General features: G+C 38.8%; 1 protein-coding gene and 1 long non-coding RNA gene across 5 annotated transcripts in view; one reads left to right on the top strand and one right to left on the bottom strand.

Annotated features, from left to right (window-relative positions):
* The window catches only part of CHD7 (chromodomain helicase DNA binding protein 7), a 138,954-nt gene that overhangs the window by 99,437 nt on the left and 20,467 nt on the right, over nt 1–19,050 (top strand). For all 4 annotated transcript variants that reach the window (XM_054058718.1, XM_054058720.1, XM_054058719.1 and 1 more), the window contains exons 13-19: nt 8,092–8,268; nt 9,621–9,764; nt 12,107–12,362; nt 16,855–17,065; nt 17,577–17,772; nt 17,901–18,068; nt 18,732–18,911. In XM_054058718.1, the coding sequence (XP_053914693.1) occupies nt 8,092–8,268; nt 9,621–9,764; nt 12,107–12,362; nt 16,855–17,065; nt 17,577–17,772; nt 17,901–18,068; nt 18,732–18,911 (1,332 nt within the window). The remainder of the gene's footprint in view (nt 1–8,091; nt 8,269–9,620; nt 9,765–12,106; nt 12,363–16,854; nt 17,066–17,576; nt 17,773–17,900; nt 18,069–18,731; nt 18,912–19,050) is intronic.
* LOC128851237 (uncharacterized) lies at nt 9–10,805 on the bottom strand. Its single transcript, XR_008448512.1, has 4 exons — nt 10,769–10,805; nt 8,068–8,217; nt 3,225–3,351; nt 9–964 (listed from the first exon to the last, which is right to left on the bottom strand). It is a non-coding gene; the product is annotated as an uncharacterized LOC128851237 (long non-coding RNA).

Below are 19,050 nucleotides of genomic sequence, written 5' to 3'. Positions count from 1 at the left end.
GTAAAAGTTCTTAATTTTTCTTTTTGGCTTTACTGTTGTTTACTAACCTAAGTAGCAGTAAGGTTTTCAGAACATATGTAGTAAGTTTTAGCTAATAAAGAAATCATATATTAATAAAGAGAGTGCTTATATTAATAGAGAGAGTGCTTTTTAATAGTAGCCAAGAGATTAGCTGAAAATAGAGGGGGGACCAAGAGTTACCAAGATAGTGCAACTCTTGATTGAGGTTTCATTGTTTCATGCAAGGTTTTTATTATTTCACATTGCTGAGGAAAGCTGGCATAGAAGATTCTTAATGGAGAAACTACTTTAATTGTAACTAAGCTTAAAAATCAATCTTTTGCTACCGTTCCAGGAAAAGACCAGCTTGCAGAAATTAAACTTGTCGATGCTTCTGTATCAGATTTTACAAGTCAGATATATTTTGCATCTGTGTTACGGTGCTCAGGTTGAATAGTTCTAATGAGAAAAGGAAAGCAGGTACAGAAAAGATTGGGGTTAAAACCAGATAATTATATGAAAGCTGAAGCTATTCAGAGCAACAGATCTTTACACTTAAATGCATGGCTTTGCCCAGAGCATCAGTAATCAGGGAAAAATAATGTGCATGCATTGAGTGTTTATTGTAAAGCAACATAATCATCCTCACTTAAAAGAAAAAAAGAATGGAAGTTCAACTTGATTTGATGTATATGGAGTATTATTTCCAGCTGAGCCAAAAGAAGTGATAGTGGTGAATTCATACATTTAGATTTTCTGTAAAGCATTTGATTTTATGCCACTGGATATTTTGATTAATAAACTGGGATGATATAAAATCAATATGGCACACATTAAGTGGATTTAAAACTGGCTAACTGATACTTCTTGATGTAATTGTAAATGAGAAATTATTTGCATTTCCAGCGTAATTCTTCAGGGATTGGTTTGTGTCCATGAGCTATATAACACTTTTATCAATGGCCTGAAAGAAAACATAAAATCATTACTGAGGAAGTTTTCAAATGACATAAAGATGGGGAGAGTGGTAAATAATTAAGGCAGTTCATGGATACAGAGTAAGCTGTATTGCTTAATAAATTTAATCCAAGGTAGCAATACTTGGAATAGGTAAATATAGGGCTCTCTGTGGATAAGGAATGGAGGTGATTCTTAAAGTAGGGAGAGTTCAGTTTTGGGAAGGCTGTAAGACAAATGTAGATCCTTATGTGTTATGACATACAACCAGTTAAACATGAGTTCATACTATGAGGTTGTGGTTCAAAGGGCTAGTGTAGTGCAAGTGTGTAGGAGGAAAGACATGTTTAATAAAGAGCAGAAAAGCTGCAGCATTCTTTGTCAGTAATGTGCTGGGTAGTCTGGTTCTGCCTAGTTCTCACTTCCTGTCCTTAAGAAGTGTGTTGAAAAAACAGAGTCCTTAGAGCAAAGCTATGAGGGTGGTTGCAAGATAGAAAATACACTTTTGCAGAGAAAGAACTAAGTAAAAACTGTTTTGAAGGTGATTACTCTGGCACAACCTTGCATGCCTTTAGGGCAAAGAGAAAGAGGATCACAAATATAGTAGAAAAACACGTAGTAACTTATAATAGTTAGAAGTTACATCTGTTTTGCCTAGAAAATAATTTCTCAGCTATTTATGAAAGAAACTTGCAAACCAAAGTCTTACCCATTGTTGTTAAATAAGATTGATTTGAATAACAGTTGCTGCACTAAGATTTAATGGTTTGTGTTCCTTAGGATAATAATCACATTTAGCTTCTTACCCAGATATATAATACACAAAAGAACTGGAATTTGTACTTTTTGTGGGTTTAAAGTTATTTCTTAACAGATATATTTTATATTAAATTCAGAAATTTGGATTTATACAAATACAGTCTCTACTAACGTGTTTCTTGTGTTAAAAATCAAGTCTGTTATTTAAACGGTGCTTGTTCTCAGCATATTATTCCCCTTAGGATGCAGCAGTTACATAGCATGAAAAATGATGGATCATCATCAGAAAAATACCACTTACTGTGCAGATTCTTAGTGTTATTTTGGCAATATTGTTTCATTGATCTAAAGGCAACTAAAAGGATCTAAAGCAAGATGCTGCAGAAAGTTTTGTTCCGTTACCACAGTCTTAGCACACCTCTTGCAATGACCATGGCAGTCACTTGACCCCATAGCGAGAAATGACAAAGCACTTGTGGCACAGAAAAATGAATAATTATCTGCTAGCTTTGCTCCCTGAACTGGCTTAAGAGGAGATTCAGACAATTGCCATGGATGGGGATAAAGGACAAATGGAGTGAATTTATCCTTTTGGTGCCAGCTAGTTTAGATGTGTCATGAAATCACCTTCTGTGTTTCATTCTTTGTAAGACTGTGTCAGCTGTGAAACACAAGGTAGGAATTGAATTACAGGAAGAGTAGTGTTCAGTCTGACATCCTCTGAAGTACCAGCAGTGGTTTTACAATTGGAGATAAGATGAGAGAAAATGAAGGCAGGCTTTAGCGGTACCATTAGGGAGAAGAAGAAGGCAGGCTTTAGCAGTACCGTTTCTAGTCCCCTTGCCAAACACACCAACCCAGACATTGGCATCTTTGGCTTTTTAGGTTTTAAGATGAAAAGAGTCCTCTGAAGCTGAGCTGTTTCTCAGAAAGACAGTTGAACATTTAGAAGATCGGAATGGCTTTGAAGGACAATAGTAAGAGGTAGTATGTGAAGCACCCACCCCATCTGCAGTAGTGTGATTTTTCAGAGTCAACACCAGTAACCAGAGTCAGGTTATTGTGAAAAGCTAGAGACTAGTCGATAGCAATATACATTTTTGTGGTGCTGTGATGTCAATACTAAGGACACCATGCTATGGAGGCATTCCCCTAAAATCCCTTCCTGCCTTACTTCTTGTGAGGGTCACATAGGGAAACCTGTTCTGGTGTTCTGGAGCAGAATAACTGAAAGGTCCTTCTGGGGGCCTTCCCTGGCTGAAATATCAAATAAACCAATTACTTTCTGTGAAAAGAGTTCTGTTGTAAGATCAGGAAAATTATATATGCCAAATAATGACGTAGCCCTGTGAAAGAGTTGAATAGTTTGAGAGGGAAATTTACTTCACAGGGTAGTGAGGACTAAAAAGAGAGACCACTTGGGTCATGTGTAGAAATGGAATACCTTATCCTTGGTTGATTTTAATTCAGAATAATGCTATTGATGTTGAGGACATTTTCTGGCTTACCTGGTTCATTCCTTTGGGGCTCAGTGGGTGTTGGCTTAAGACTATTTTCTTGCCTGCATGATTTTCTTCCTTGCTGAGAAGCTATTTAGCTATGAACGTGTCATCAGCATAGGATTACCTCAGATTTCTGCAAAGAATGGTCAGTGTACAGCAGTTCAAGGCGGTATTTCAACAGCATAGTCTCCTGTCTTTCACCAAAGATGACATCAAATTGCATTTTACAAAGTGGCCAGATGCCTTCTGGCTGTAGTTGGTTAACATGCACATTTTCTCCATCTATTCTCTTGCTCCTCAAAGTGGAGTCTGAGGTTGGTGGGAAAAGACTGTAATGATCTTTCACAGTTCCCTCTATTTGTATCTGCTAAGAGGTAATACCCCAAAACATAACCCAACTTTAATATTCATATCTAATTCTTTTGCCTTGTGGCTACCTCTGTTGCTTGAGTTATTTCCAGAAGAATTTCCCAAACAGAATAAAAATCTGCTACCTATGAGGAAGATTGATTTCATCAAACAGAAGAATTTCTGATATCAAACTGATGTGAAATTCCTGTGGTTCCAACATCAGAGAACTTGCATTTGGTTGCCACACTGAAGCAGGATAAATTGGTTCCTAAGCTGCCCAAGAATTCACCTGTGACAATGCTATTGGTTGCTTTCCTAGTAGTTACTAAATTCGAAGTTCTCCAGTGTGACATTTAATAGGTTTATTTAGGATTCTTTCCCACGCTTCTCCAAGTGTTGGTGGCCTGAAACTGTTGAAGAACATCATCATTCACTTTCTAAAGCTCTTGGAACTTTCTGCTTGATTTAATTCTGTGTTCTTCAGTACAGCATGTGAATGTCTTTCAAATAATGAGAGCTCTTGTGGATTTTAATGTGAAATTTAGACAGCTCTAAATGTATAATCAAGGTTCCCTCCTACGATTTTTGATTCACCTGGATGTGCCGCTTTATGTAGTAATCATTTTTAAAGAGCACTGCTTGCTGTGTAGTTCTGAGCTTGCTTGTGGAAGTCTTTTCCGCTACTTTGGAAGAATCTCCTGGGCTACTTTCTCCTGTTTTCACAGTTATAGCTGACTCATGAAAAGGTTACAATATTTCAATTTGCTGGTTTTCTAATTTGCCTACTTGGTGTACCTTCATCCCTTGTTTGTCAGGTAACAACTCTTTTTGTCCCTAAGAAGATAAATGTTTCTGGACTGCCACAAGAAAGCTTCGTTGAGCAGGTCATTACTTCCTCAGAAACACTCTTCATGTGCATAGACAGAATTAATGCTGAGTTCAGGCTATCTGGTTTCCAATCATTTTATTGAGTTAGTAGCCAGTTCTGATCCTCACAGTTTGGAGAGGATTGTATATAGGTCACTTATAAAAGGATTGAAGCTTGCACATGTTTGAAGGAAGAAATCATAGAATAGTTTGGGTAGGAAGGGACCTTAAAGATCATCTAGTTCCAACCCCGCTGCCATGGGCAGGGACATCCCACTAAATCAGGCTGCCCAAGGCCCCATCCAACCTGGCCTTGAACACCTCCAAGGATGGGGCATCCACAGCTTCCCTGGGCAACCTGTTCCAGTGTCTCACCACCCTCATAGTGAAGAAGTTCTTCCTAATGTCCCGTCTAAATCTGCCTCTTTCCAGTTTATACCCATCCCCTCTTGTTCTATCACCACAAGCCTTTATGACTAGTCCCTCTCCAGCTTTCCTGTAGGCTCCCTTCAGGTGCTGGAAGGTCGCTATAAGATCTTCTCTGAGCCTTCTCTTCTCCAGGCTGAACAAGCCCAACTCTCTCAGCCTGTCCTCATGTGGAAGGTGCTCCAGTGCTCTGGTCATCTTTGTAATCCTCCTCTGGACCAGTTCTAACAGCTCCATATCCTTCTTACTTTGAGGATTCCAGAACTGCACACAGTATTCCAGATGAGGTCCCACAAGAGAGGAATAGAGGGGCAGAATCACTTCCCTCGACCTGCTGGCCATGCTTCTTTTGATGTAACCCAGGATATGGTTGGCCTTCTGGGCTGCAAGCACACATTGCTGGCTCATGTCGAGCTTCTCATCAACCAGCACCTCCAAGTCCTTCTCTGCAGGGCTGTTCTCAATCACATCACCTCCCATTGTGTACTGAAAATGGGAATTGCCCCAACCCAGGTGTAGGACCTTGCACTTGGCCTTGTTGAACCTCATGAGGTCCTCAGAGGCCCACTTCTCCAGCCTATCCAGTGTGGCAACTACACCGCTCAGCTTAGTGTCATCTGCAAACTTGCTAAGGATGCACTCAATCTCGCTGTCAATATCATTGATAAAGATATTAAACAGCGCTGGTGCCAGTACGGACCCCTGAGGGACACTACTTGTCACGGATCTCCATCTGGGCTTTGAGCCATTGCCTCTCCGAATACAACCATCTAGCCAGTTTCTTATCCACCTTACCATCCACCCATCAAATCCATCTCTCTCCAGTTTAGAGAGAAGGATGTTGTGGGGGACCATGTCAAAGGCTTTACAGAAGTCTAGATGGATCACATCCGTCGAATTACCCGTGTCCACTGCTGCAATTACCCTATCATAGAAAGCCACTAAGTTGGTCATACAGGTTTTGCCCCTGGTAAAGCCATGCTGGTTGCCATAAATCTCCTCCCTGTCCCCCACGTGCTTTAGGATGTCTTCTAGGAGGATCTGTTCCGTGATCTTCCCAGGCACAGAGGTGAGGCTGACAGGTCAGTAGTTCTCAGGGTCGTCTTTTCTACTCTTTTTAAAAATGGGCACAACGTTACCCTTCTTCCAGTCACCAGGGACTTCTCCTGACTGCCATGACTTTTCAAATATCATGGAGAGTGGCTTGGCAACCACATCTGCCAGTTCCCTCAGGGCTCTGGGATGTATCTCATCAGGTCCCATGGACTTTTATATGTTCAGGTTCCTCAGGTGTTCACAAACCTGATCCTCCTCTACTGTGGGAGGGAGTTTACACCCCTGGTCACCATCTTGCTGTCCCATGACCAAGGAGGGGTGTGGAGAGTGGTTATTGGTGAAGACTGAGGCAAAAAAAGTTGTTAAGTACCTCAGCCTTCTCCTCATCTGTTGATACGTGATCCCCATTTCTAGTCATCAGTGGGGGTACGTTCTCTTTGACCTTCCTCTTTTGATTGATATACCTGTAAAAACCCTTCATGTTAGTCTTTACTTCCCTTGCCAAGTTCAGCTCCAACTGTGCCTTGGCCTTCCTGAATTCATCCCTACACAACTGGGCAGCATCTTTATACACTTCCCAGGTTCCCTGTCCCTGCTTGCGCTGCCTGCGCAGTTCCCTCTTCTTTTTTTAGTTTAACCAGCAGGTCTCGACTCAGCCACACTGGTCTCTTCCCTTTCCTGCCTGATTTTCTGTATACGGGGACCGAGCGCTCTTGCGCCCTGTGGAAGGCTTCCTTAAATATTTTCCAGCTCTGTTCCGCTCCCTCGTTTCAGAGCACCATGTTCCAGGGGGTTCTATTGAGTAATTCCTTGAAGAGCTGGAAGTCTGCTTTCCTGAAATTTAATGTCCTGACTATACTTCTCACTTGTCCCATATCCCTCTGGACCTTGAACTCCACCAGTGCATGATCACTGCAGCCCAGACTGCCACTGATCCTAATGTCACTGATGAGGTTGCTTGTATTGGTGACCATAAGGCCCAGTATTGCTTCTCGGGTGGAGGTCTCTATCAGCTGGACTAAGAAATGTTCCTCAATGCACTCCAGGAGTCTCCTGGATTGCCTGCAGCTTGCCGTGCTACTTTTCCAGCATATGTCGGGGTGGTTGAAGTCCCCAAGTAGGATGAGAGCTTGCAAGCGTGAAGCCTCCTGTAGCTGGAGGAAGAAGATTTCATCGGTTATCTCTTCTTGATTGGGTGGCCTGTAGTATACACCAGCCACAGGGTCACCTTACTTTAAAATATCTGTTTCTTTTGAAATGTATTCAATATACAGCCCACAATGTAGTCCTCATGCTTGGAAAACGTAGAATGGCTTTGACCTTCTGTGAGGCTCATTTTCAGAGAGACAATGTTTCTGTGCAGACTCAGTGACACTGGAGGTGGCAAGTTAGGTTTTCCTTTGAACAACATAGGGAGGAAATACAGCATGATGTCAGAACGATGTTCAGTTTATCATCTTGATTAAAGTTTATTCAGACGTTGTTTTGAAACAGCATCTTAGTATCTGCCCTCATAATAAGACCCTCAGCTACCAGAAAAATAGTGAATGTGATGCCAGATGTCAAGTAAATTGGTCTGTTGAACTTTGCTTAGCACAAATTTACAAAAAAAAAAAGAGTTCAGAGATTTCCTTTTCTGCAAAACTATTCACTGGAGTTGTAGGTGTTCTGGATACTTGATGTCCACCAGGAAAAAATTACTGTTCATTGGGAGCAAAGTATTCATAGTCATAGAGATGAAGCCTTAGTGTAATTCTGGCTTATTTGGATGGTTTGGGAGGACTATCACATACCTTTGATTTAAAAGAAAGAAGAAAATTCTCTCGACCAAGTCTGAAAACATATTTGCACATTGCAGCAATATGTTAATGCTTCAAGGTATTAGTACAATCCAAATGAATTATTACTGAAATACTGTATAATTACTTTGTAATGAATATGCAGTGATTCTGTAGGACTTTTTACAGTGTTAAAACTGTAGCTAGCATGAAGCCAGTAGTAACCTTAACGCATTTATATACACTCATGGAAAGAGCAGTAATGACTCAGTTTACTTAAAATATCTTGCCCATTGTACTATTTTTTATTTTTAAAGAATGAATTTTGAAAATAAAATAAATGTACTTCCTTTCTTTGCCAGGCAGTTTACCTTAACTCTTGCTGTTCTTCTTAGGGTCGTGTGATAAAGGGGTCCTACAAGTTCCATGCCATTATCACAACATTTGAGATGATCTTGACTGACTGCCCGGAGCTGCGTAACATTCCATGGCGTTGCGTGGTCATTGATGAGGCCCACAGACTGAAAAACAGGAACTGTAAGCTTTTGGAAGGACTCAAGATGATGGACCTGGTCAGTGTGTACATCTCTTGTACTTGCATTTTCTGTATTTTTATTACTCCTGATTTATGGTTTCATCAAAAAGTAAAATAAAAGATTTTCTTCTCAATTAAAGTCATGAAGTTCTAAGGTGAAGGAGGGAATGCAGCTGAGAAAGTCTTTAAAATATCTGCAAGCGTACGAATACCTTCAATTTTGGAGACCTGATGTTTCATAAGTCTCCACATTGATTTAGACCTAGAATTATGTGGATTCTATTAAAAGAATTGAGATAATTTTGTCATTTGATTTCTTTCTTTTCATGTGACTTAATTCCTAGTCACTTCTTCACGCAGGCATTCGTTTAAAGGTACAGTGTAGTCAGGTGGCCAAAACCACCTGTGAGTTAAACTGCTCTGCATTAGTGTCAGCTCTAATGTTAATTTTTGTGTGACCATAAAGATGTTCTTTCAGACTGACTAAGAGAGGGGAAAGTGAGGTGGTTTCTGATGCTTACATAAATATGTATTATGTTTTGTGTACAAAATGCATATTTAAATGCATTAAACCTTCTTATATCTGTTAAGAATAGAGAGGCATAGCCATTAGTTTACACAAGTGCTGATGACTTATACGTCACTTTTAGGTTCTTTTTCCGTGTGTGTTAAACAATACTTTTCTTTAAGAAGTCTTGAGGCTTAACGAATGAAAGTTATAATAAGGCTGTATACGATTTATTTTCCTTAATTTGTTTGCTGTTAGAAAGCTGAGCTTATAGACATGGCTATAGATGGAGATATGGGGCTTTTCACTTCAGTTCTTGTTCTACAGTTCGTGTTTCACCTTGGGCTAGCTGCTTAACCTTTCTGGGCTCCTTCTTTAAAGCAATGTGCAACTTTTCCTCTTGTCTCTGCCAGTCTCGTACTCTGTTGTGTGTAGATGGAAAGTAGGACTCTGCTTTAGGTTTCCTATGTTAGAAATGCACACCTACCCTGAAGAGGTTTGTGCCTTGAGGTCTGTTGGAGGTGTGGTAAATTGGTGGATTTATACTGGAAGTGATGGAATAAGTTATTTTGGCATTTAGAAATTTATTGTGTTTGTGAAAGGGCAGGAATGTTGTGGATCAGTAAAATCTCTTCTTGTATCTGAGGACTTCAGAAGGTGCTTAAGTAAGTGAACTACTTTTCTGGGCTATCACTGAAGGAAGGTTAGAATACTCATTCAAAATGTCTTGGAAAGAGCTATATTGAAGTAGTTGCAGGAAGGGAAGCAAACATGAGAGGTACATCTAGAGAAGAGAAAAGAAAAGAGAGGAAGTTGTGTGGATTTCTCCATTGAAAATTAATTTAGATTAATTTCTAGGCAACTGTTTCTTAACCTTTCAGGAACATAAAGTGCTGCTTACTGGAACCCCTTTGCAAAATACAGTAGAAGAGCTGTTTAGCTTGCTTCACTTCTTGGAACCAGGTCGCTTCCCATCAGAAACCACATTCATGCAAGAATTTGGTGATCTCAAAACTGAAGAACAGGTAAATTTCTCCTGTGCGCTTAGTTTTTGTGTTTAGATATTGTGAACATATCCATTTTATTATATCTGAATTTCATTTCTTGCTTTTACAAATAATACCTACTTACCTTCTGGAAGACCACAGTAGCTTTATCCCTGTTTTTGCGGGTTTTGGTTTTTTTTTTATTCTGTTTTGTTAAGTTTGTTGCTTTCAAGCAAGAGTAATTTTGCCTTATCGCTGTTTTTTTTTTTTTCTTTTTATTCTTTTTCCATTGGTCATGTAGAAACAGGGAACATTTCCCTTTGTTTAAAATGTGGTATTTAAAAATGGAGGTGGAGTGTCTTGTAACAGTTGCGGGATGAAAATATTTCTAGAATTGCGTGTTTGTTCTAAAAGAATTAACTTGTCAGTTGACATTCTTCCTTAAGCATCAGTTTCACAGTGTGGGGACTGTCCTCTAACTTAACGTGGAGGGAACGTCCAAGAGTTTTATCAATAGCTTCTGTGCAAACAGGAACGTATTTGAAACCTAGTTTAGCAAGAGATAACCAAACGGAGAGAGATTTTTTTTTTAACTGGCTTAAAACCAGACTTCTCAACTGTCCTAAAAAGACATACACAAATCAATGTAAAATTGAAGACCCTCAATGCAGCATGCTTTAGATCTAAAATACAAAATCTTTTGATATCACATATAAAACTTAAATTTCTTCTTTTATGTATGAAAATGTTGTTAAAAGTCAATAGGTAACAGGCAAATCACTTTAACATTAGGAGTTTAGTGAAGCATGGCATCTTAATTTAGGCCCCTTAATTTGGCCCATTGCACCCTCTGATAACCTGACTTCACAATTTCATGCATTTTTATGTGGCTTCATATTGGTTTTGTCTGAAAATGCAATTTCTGGTATTTCTAACTTTGAACTGCTTGAATTTCTTAACTTCCTTGGGAGCAACTCTTTCATTAGCTAATAGTCTAAACTACAAAACAGCTCTTTCCTCCCCTCCCCCCGCGAGCCCCTTACCTCCTGGAAAAATCATCGTGTGTCCTGAGGGAATCGTAGGATATAGATTGCGCAGACAGTTGCATGCCAGTTAGGCTGGACTCTGACCTGATTGGAAATGAGCCAGCTCTGATCCAGAAGCCATGTAGTCCTGTTAATATAGTGTTTGAGCTGGAGTTAATATATCCTCATTCTCGACTTAGCTTCTGTGTGCCCAGCTGAAAGTGTCAGCAGAGCAGAACTGGAAATTTTTGAAGCTGTACATGGAAATTTTACTAAAATAATGCCATCAGCAGAATTGGAGTCTGGATGGCTTGGGATGACAAGTTTTGGAAAGAGTGCCTCCTCTGCTGACACACCATTAGATGGTTTGGAGTTTGATGTAGCTTTCAAGTGATGGGAGAGATTGTGTTGATGATTTGGGTTTTCTTCTCCATTCTTTGCAGTCCTATTCCATGTATTTTTTTATTCTTCATCCCTCCATTTTATCTCTTTTCTCCTGAAGTTGCTTATTACTAAGGGAATTATTTGAATTCAGGAGAGAGTATCTTCTGTTCGTGTTTCTGCTTTGCAGCTCCACATTAGATAGAGGATGACCAGTGTCAGGGTGAATTATCAGCTCTTCAGCACTGAGGTGGTTTGTACTTTAAAAGGCAACCTAAAGCAATCTAAATGCCAGATTCTTCCCATGCGGAACATGTTTGAGCTTTTTATGTAAGAGATTTTACAAGAACTTGACAAAACTTAGCTAATTTTTTAAGAAACTGGACATTCCTTCCCCTGCCCTCATTTTGGATGTGTCTTTAAAGTATATGCTGCAAAAACTGGAGACACTAAAAATTATGAGAGTGTTAAAATTATTTACAGAAATAAAATGTTTTTGAGACAAGGCCTAAACTAAAACGTTTTTTACTTCAATGAATGTCAAAACTAGGGAAGTAAGAGAAGAATAAGAAGCAGGTATATAAAGGGAGAAAATAGCGTTAAATGCTGTGTTTGGTTGTTAGAAGTTAACTCCAAAACTTGATCTTGCAGTCATATAGCTGTGCTTACTTAGTGATAGCTCTGTATGTCTGATGTGAAGTACTGTCCTTGTTTAGAAGGATAATTCTAAGTGAGGTCTGTTTAATAATGTTCACTACACAGCAGGGTTGCACACTAGAAGTTGACATTAGAAGTGTCATTGAGTTCACAAGGAGAACTCAGTCTGCGGGACACTGAGAAAAAATTTTTTTTAAAATGCACTGTACTTGGGATCTGAGGTAGGAAACAAGGATTTAAGAATTAAGGAAATTGAAAAATAAATACATGATGCCTTGCAGTTTTATTTCAGTTATTTATTAAACATATATTTCCTAGGTGCAAAAACTCCAAGCTATTTTGAAACCAATGATGCTGAGACGTCTCAAGGAGGATGTAGAAAAGAACCTGGCCCCCAAAGAGGAAACCATCATTGAAGTTGAGCTGACAAATATTCAGAAGAAATACTACCGTGCTATTCTTGAAAAGAATTTCACATTTCTTTCCAAGGGTGGAGGTCAGGCAAATGTACCTAATCTTCTAAACACTATGATGGAACTAAGAAAATGCTGCAATCATCCGTACCTTATTAATGGTAAGCCTCCTGTTTTAATCCTCATTCAAAAAATGGTTGTAAGGAAGTTCAATAAGTTAGACATTCTGTTCTAATGTGTCTTTTCATTTATTAATTTATTTTAAGTGGAAAAGTGAAATAATCTGTAGGTTCTTTTAGATATGGATGTCTGCTAGCCAGGACAGCATTGGTTTTGAAGACATACGTGCTGCTTTTTTCCAAGGCTTCCTAGCCCTGACAGAGTTAATGTTGTTGTTATCAGATTTTCCTTTCTGTTACTCATGACAAACAAGACTTCAGTTATGCAGGTTGTTTGACGATGGCATAAATATGGCAAATTGGTTGGGTTTTTTTTTCAGAGTGATAGTTAGCTGCTACTTTTTTTCTTGCCTTAGAATATAAATTGATAGTAACTTAACATTTCTGAGTAAAAGTTTAGGAGTAAGAAATGGTGATCAGGACTGCTTTTATGGCCACTTGTTGTCAGTTCATTTTCTTAATTAGTCGGAAAAAGGTTTGTGTGAATGTAATCTTAGAATTTAATCGCAAGTACTCTTTTTCAATGTGATGCTGTTGGTTTTAGATCAGGATTATCTATGGCAAGCACTGTAGAATCATAGAATATCTCAAGTTGGAAGGAACCCGTAAGAATCATCAAGTCCAACTTCCTTCTCCTCGCAAGACTACCTAAAACTAAATCATATGACAAAGAGCACGATCCAGATGCTCCTGGAGCTCTTGACTGTCATGGTGCTTTGACTATGGGGAAGCTGTTCGGTAACGAACCATATGATGAACCAGCTAGCTATAGTTGTCTGAAGTATGCTAAGCTTGTATGTGGTGGTCAAATCAAGTCTTCCCTTTGACCATGTAACGCTAGCCTTCGTACAGGGCTGCATTCTACTACTTTCTTGTTTAACAGCTCCTTGGTTTAACTGATGTTCCATATTGCAGTGCATACGGGTTTTTTTTTCTTGACAGTTTTTGTTTAAATGGGGGGAAATGCTTAAACTGATTCACTAAATGACATGTAATTATATTTCATGTGCAAGTAACTATTCCAAAGGCATGATACAAGGTTACTCCAAAGTACTTGAACTCAGCCATGCTGGTGGGCTGCTCTCTTTTTAAACTCAGATGAATGTACAGCAAAGCAGCTTTGTGGTTCTGGTGAGGTTTTCTTGTCAGTTGGTTCTTTGTTTTAAGATAACCCATTATATAAATGAGTTTACCAGAAAACAGTTTAGGATGCTCAGGTTATGAGCTTCTAAACTTGATGCTTTTTACATTTTTTGGTTTTTATCAAGTTTTAACCTTGCCATTTTTCCTCATTTCATGTTTGCTGAAAGAAATTACCTGACTATATTGTAACTACTTGTTTTTTTCAGGGTTTATGAGTAGTGCTTACAGTGATGCCTACAGCAGTGTTTTTTTTTCTTCACGAGTTTTGTGTCGTTTAGTCGTTAGAGGCTGCTGAAGTCCAGGTGGCAACAGAGAAAATTTCGGCTGTTTTTTCATTACTGTATCTTAACCCTAATAAAGGCAGATGGGTTTGTTTCTTGAACACTTCTGCCTTTATAATATTTTTGTGACTTTTAAACATTTGGACTTGCTTGCTGTCATGCAGCAACATGGCAGGTGGGTCAGGCCTTCAGATTTGAGGGAAATATAAATAAATCCTGACTATTATTAGTGTCAAGATGGAACTAAACGAATAATTCCTTGTACTTCTAGGACAGAAAATAAGCTTACATCCTGTAGTTGTCAGAACTTGAGGTTTTATTTTGTTGATTGATGATTAACATCTTTCTACTTAGAGTGATGGCATAATTTTATTAAAGTTCTGCAAAGAGGTCTTGTAGTGCTAGTACCTAATGTTGCGTAGGGTTCTCCTGATGAATGATCTGTTGCAGCAGCAAGTTCTTAAGACTTCACTACTTTTATAAAGGTGTCTTGAGTCCTTCTCACTTTATTCCAAGCTTGCAGGGTTTGTGAGCAAGCAGTACTGCATGTGTGTCTGAATATCCAAGTAGAATACCATACGTTTTGTTTTGCGTAAAAGTTCCAGGCAAGTCTTCTAGCTAATCTTCAGTTGAGAGCCACAGAAAGTTATGTGATGGAAGTAGCATGGTAGGAGTTGAATGTGGAGTGGTTTTCTGGTTTGTTTCTTGTTTGGTAGATCTGCTCACTGGAAAGGGGAAGACTCACCCCAAACAATGATGAGACTATCTTTGAGTAGACTTCTAGAGAGAGATCCTGCGTTTTGTGTGTTCCCCAGCCAGCTTGGGCAAAGCGTTGTCTGTCATTTTTCTTAGACCTGGACTCCCTGTTTTCTCCATAGCAACTACTCTCAAGTATTTATACATCATTCCTCTTTCTCTGTCTCCAAGAGCCAGCAGTGGGGGGTGCCTCTGCACTTACATCCTGAAGTGTTGAATGCTGGAAAGATTTCTTACTCTGTTCCTTATGTTCTCTTGAGCCCTGTGAGCCTCTTCTAATTACAAGTGGAAGTGGGGTATTCCTGATGGACCAAGCACACGTTCAAATACCTTCCTTTCATCTCCTACTGAAAATCAGCTAGGATAGGAACTAGTGTTACAGACCTACTGGTACTACATCAAGTAACTTCTGTATAAAAGTCTATTTGATGTACATCACTGATTGCAGTTGAAGTAGAAATGAAAAAGACATTAGGGCTTAACTAGGATTGGGTTATCGAAAGAGCAGATTTTTGGAGGTCATGATCTGTTATGGAAGCAGACCTTGTTGAGACCAAATTCTGATACTGAAAATTCATCATTCATTGGAACTGTTTGTGAGTTTGCTGTGGTGTGCTTGGCTTAGGTGGTTTGCTTTTACATGTGCTGTGCTTGCCTGTTGGCTTACTTCGTATTAGTGAAACTTGAATTCGAGTGTCCCAATTCAGTAAGAAATAAATGATGTAATCAAGAAAATGAACTGTGTATAAACTACTTGACAGCTTACTATATCCTGAAATTGATGAAGCTCAATACAGGATCTGAAATTTACTACCCAAAATTCTACCCATTTTACAAGATGGGAAATGATATAATTGAAGGGAACTTAAAAGAGTGTCTGATTGTACCATTTTAACAGGGCTTTATTTTTCTTATGGGCAAACCATTAGGATCAGTAACATTTGGAGTAGGGAATCTAGATAAGGAAAATGCAGGGACGTAAAACTATCTACAAGTGCAGTCATATCTTGAGTCTGTTAAGTTCTGTAAAAGCTAGTAGTACATGGCAGTTGAGTAATAGGAATCTGTCAGATGGCCTGCTTGGGGTGGTATCTAGTTAAGACACCACATTACAGTAGGCACTGAGCGAGCGATCACACAGAGAGGGTGCGTTAGCATCTTTGTTTACAGGCGTCTACTTAGAACTGGGAACAGAAAGAGATGCTCAGCAGAAGCCTGGCAGTAAGCTGTTCTTCCCCTTTCCCCCTCCCCCCTTTCCTTGTGTTACTCAAAAGCAGTATTGAAACTGAATATAATAGAAAGTATCATTGTTATATAAACTACATTTTGGGTTTTTTTTAAAAAAAAAAAAAAAAAAGAGAGGCTGAAAAAGACAGATCCAAAAAAGGGGGTTTATTTGGGTGTGAAATAAGCTTAGAATGGAAATTCATAGCCTTTCACATAACTAAGAATAGTAATCTGATAATTCTTGGAGTAGTCCAGTGTTTGTAGAAGTGACAAAGAAATGAAATAAAAGCATAGGAGAGGTTAAAAAGAAAGCTTGAACTTGATCTGTATTTTTTAGGTTAGAAGCAATGGAAGGAATATTTGCTGCTGTGCGTATCATTCATAGGCAAACAGAGTGTCAAAAAAAGTTTTGACTAATTCTGGAAAGGATATATATTGAACAGCTTCATCCCGCTGAACAAAAAACATATAGAGAAAAGAAAGCTAAATAGAAGACAAAATAATCATTCCACAGCTGCTTTTTCCACCCTCACCCTCAAAAAATTAGTTGTTTGGTTTTTGGATTTTGATCCTATAATTATTAATGGAAGGAGCAGGTCCAGGACGTGTACATGTTTAAGCCTGGTTTTGGTCTTAGAAGCACAGACATCCAATGTGATTTGTATTCCTTGTATTTTCCTGTGGAAATGAGATCTTTTTTTCTTTCATTTTGCATTTTAAGAAGGACATAAAATCCGTTTGATCAGTTGGAATATGGTTTATTTCTTAATCTTTCATCTTTATTTTTCATTAAATTGTGTGCATCGGATAGCTGTATAAATTTATTTAGGAAAAGGTTTACTCCTGTTAAAAGAGGAAAAGAAAGAACAAATGCTTGAAGTTATTTTTTATTTGTGCTGTATTTGTGTATATGTTTGCTTTAAATTTAAGCTTTGTATTTTTTATAAATGTTTATTCACATAATGCTTAAAACATTCCTGCAGTTTCTATAGGGTATTGAAGGCGAGCTCATTGTTTATTAATAAAACCCTTTACAGCGTTCGTGTTTTGCTGTCCAATCTTTGCAGGTGCTGAAGAGAAAATTTTGGAAGAGTTTAAAGAAACACACAATGCCGACTCTCCAGATTTTCAGCTCCAGGCAATGATCCAGGCTGCTGGCAAGCTAGTACTGATTGACAAGCTGCTGCCAAAATTGAAGGCTGGTGGCCACAGGGTGCTTATCTTTTCCCAGATGGTGCGCTGCTTGGACATACTGGAAGACTACCTCATTCAAAGACGGTGAGAGCAACAATATAATACAATTCTAAATAAACTGTGCTTTCCTCAGTGGCTATAGGGTTTAACCTGTGAGTAATCCCTATTGAAAAGGGATGAAATTCAAACACTTTACGGTATTTTCTGTAGCAATCCGACTAGAGCATATTTGTAAGTTGCAAGTTCTGAGATATTTCTTTCTGGTGAATATAAAATGACCTCATCTTAAGAGCTTTAAACCTCTTAGTTTACTTCTCAGTTAAATGTTTTGGTGGTTCTAGAGTGCTTTAGCTTAAGCCTGAATGTTTACTTCAGTCCTTGGAGTGAAAGTATGTTCTTCGCAAAAAGGCACAAAGCAAGAAACAAAGTAATGTGTCTTCTACTGATGAAGTTAGTGGGTACAGGAAAAGTCACTCAGTTGATTGTAGTTTTTTTGACCCTGTAGTAGCATATTTTCCTTTTTTTGAATTGCATATTCTTACAAGAAGCAATGCCATTGCAGTAAAGTTCTCCTTATAATGCATTTTTATTTCAGGTACCCGTATGAACGAATTGATGGCCGAGTAAGAGGCAACTTGCGTCAGGCAGCTATTGACAGGTTTTCAAGACCTGATTCTGATAGGTTTGTTTTCCTGCTGTGTACAAGGGCAGGAGGTTTGGGCATTAATCTTACCGCTGCTGATACCTGCATCATTTTTGATTCAGACTGGAACCCCCAAAATGACCTCCAGGTAACATTACAAGAGATTATTTTATTGAAAATTTTTCAAAAATATAAGTAAGTGCTCTGTAATGATTATTTTAAATATTTTTCTTCCTTTTGTCACCTGTAACTGAGTATTGTTTTTTGTTTCTTCAGGCTCAAGCACGATGTCACAGAATAGGACAGAGCAAATCAGTGAAAATTTATAGGTTGATAACAAGGAATTCTTACGAAAGGGAAATGTTTGACAAAGCTAGCTTGAAGCTTGGCCTTGATAAGGCTGTGCTACAGTCTATGAGTGGAAGAGAAAACGCTACAAATGGGGTAAGGACTAATATATTAAGATGCATGATCAACAGATGCTATGAATGTGTAACACTTTCCTTGCTTGTTTGCGTTTTAGCTGGAGAACAGTGGTTTTCAGAGGGAGTACGGTGTGTATTTAAAGTAGGGTTGATTAAGGGCAAGGCTACATGAACTGGCTCAGCTGATCTAGTGGCTCATTTATTGCCAAAAGGGGGCAGGTGGAGTCATGTTCCCTCAATCCTCATCCATTCTCGTCATTCCACCCTTTACGTTATGTTGATCTTGGCACTTTCTGGAGTTGTTCTAATCGGCTTTTTTTTGCATAGCCTTTTGGCTTTTGGCTTTTGGGTTTGGACTTCTTTTTGATTTAGCTTTTTGTTGGGTTAGTAAGGTAAATCCAGGAGGAATTTAGCAGTCATCAGAGCTAAAGTAAAGGGATTCAGTGACAATGAATTATTAAATTGTTTAAACCGCTCGTATAGCTTCACCCTAAGAATTTTGTTGTTTGTATTCTTGTAAAGGTGACTTCAGCATGAATGTTTAATTGACTGACACCACATTATCTTAGAGTTTCAGTTCTTAAAATGCTAAGTAAGAGGACAGTCAGTCTGATTATGCTGTCAGACATACACGTTGACTGGCATCAAAAAAACCCCCAAAACAGTCTCCTACATTTTACAGGTGCAACAGCTTTCTAAGAAAGAAATAGAAGATCTTCTTCGAAAGGGGGCATATGGAGCTCTGATGGATGAAGAAGATGAAGGGTCTAAGTTTTGTGAAGAGGATATCGATCAGATTCTCTTAAGGCGAACACACACAATTACTATTGAATCTGAAGGAAAAGGCTCAACATTTGCAAAGGTGTGCATTGACATTCAGAGGAAAATTAATAAAATGTGACCAGGATAGATGGAAGTACTAACAAATTACCTTCTGTGTCAATTTAGTTTTTCAATGTACTTGTCTCAGATATTTCGCTCGCTAATGTTGGGATATCTGT

The sequence above is a fragment of the Cuculus canorus genome, chromosome 2 (genome assembly GCF_017976375.1).
Source record: "Cuculus canorus isolate bCucCan1 chromosome 2, bCucCan1.pri, whole genome shotgun sequence".
Lineage (NCBI taxonomy): Eukaryota > Metazoa > Chordata > Aves > Cuculiformes > Cuculidae > Cuculus > Cuculus canorus.
The sequence above is the reverse complement of the archived record's forward strand: the minus strand, read 5'-3'. Positions and strand labels throughout refer to the sequence as shown.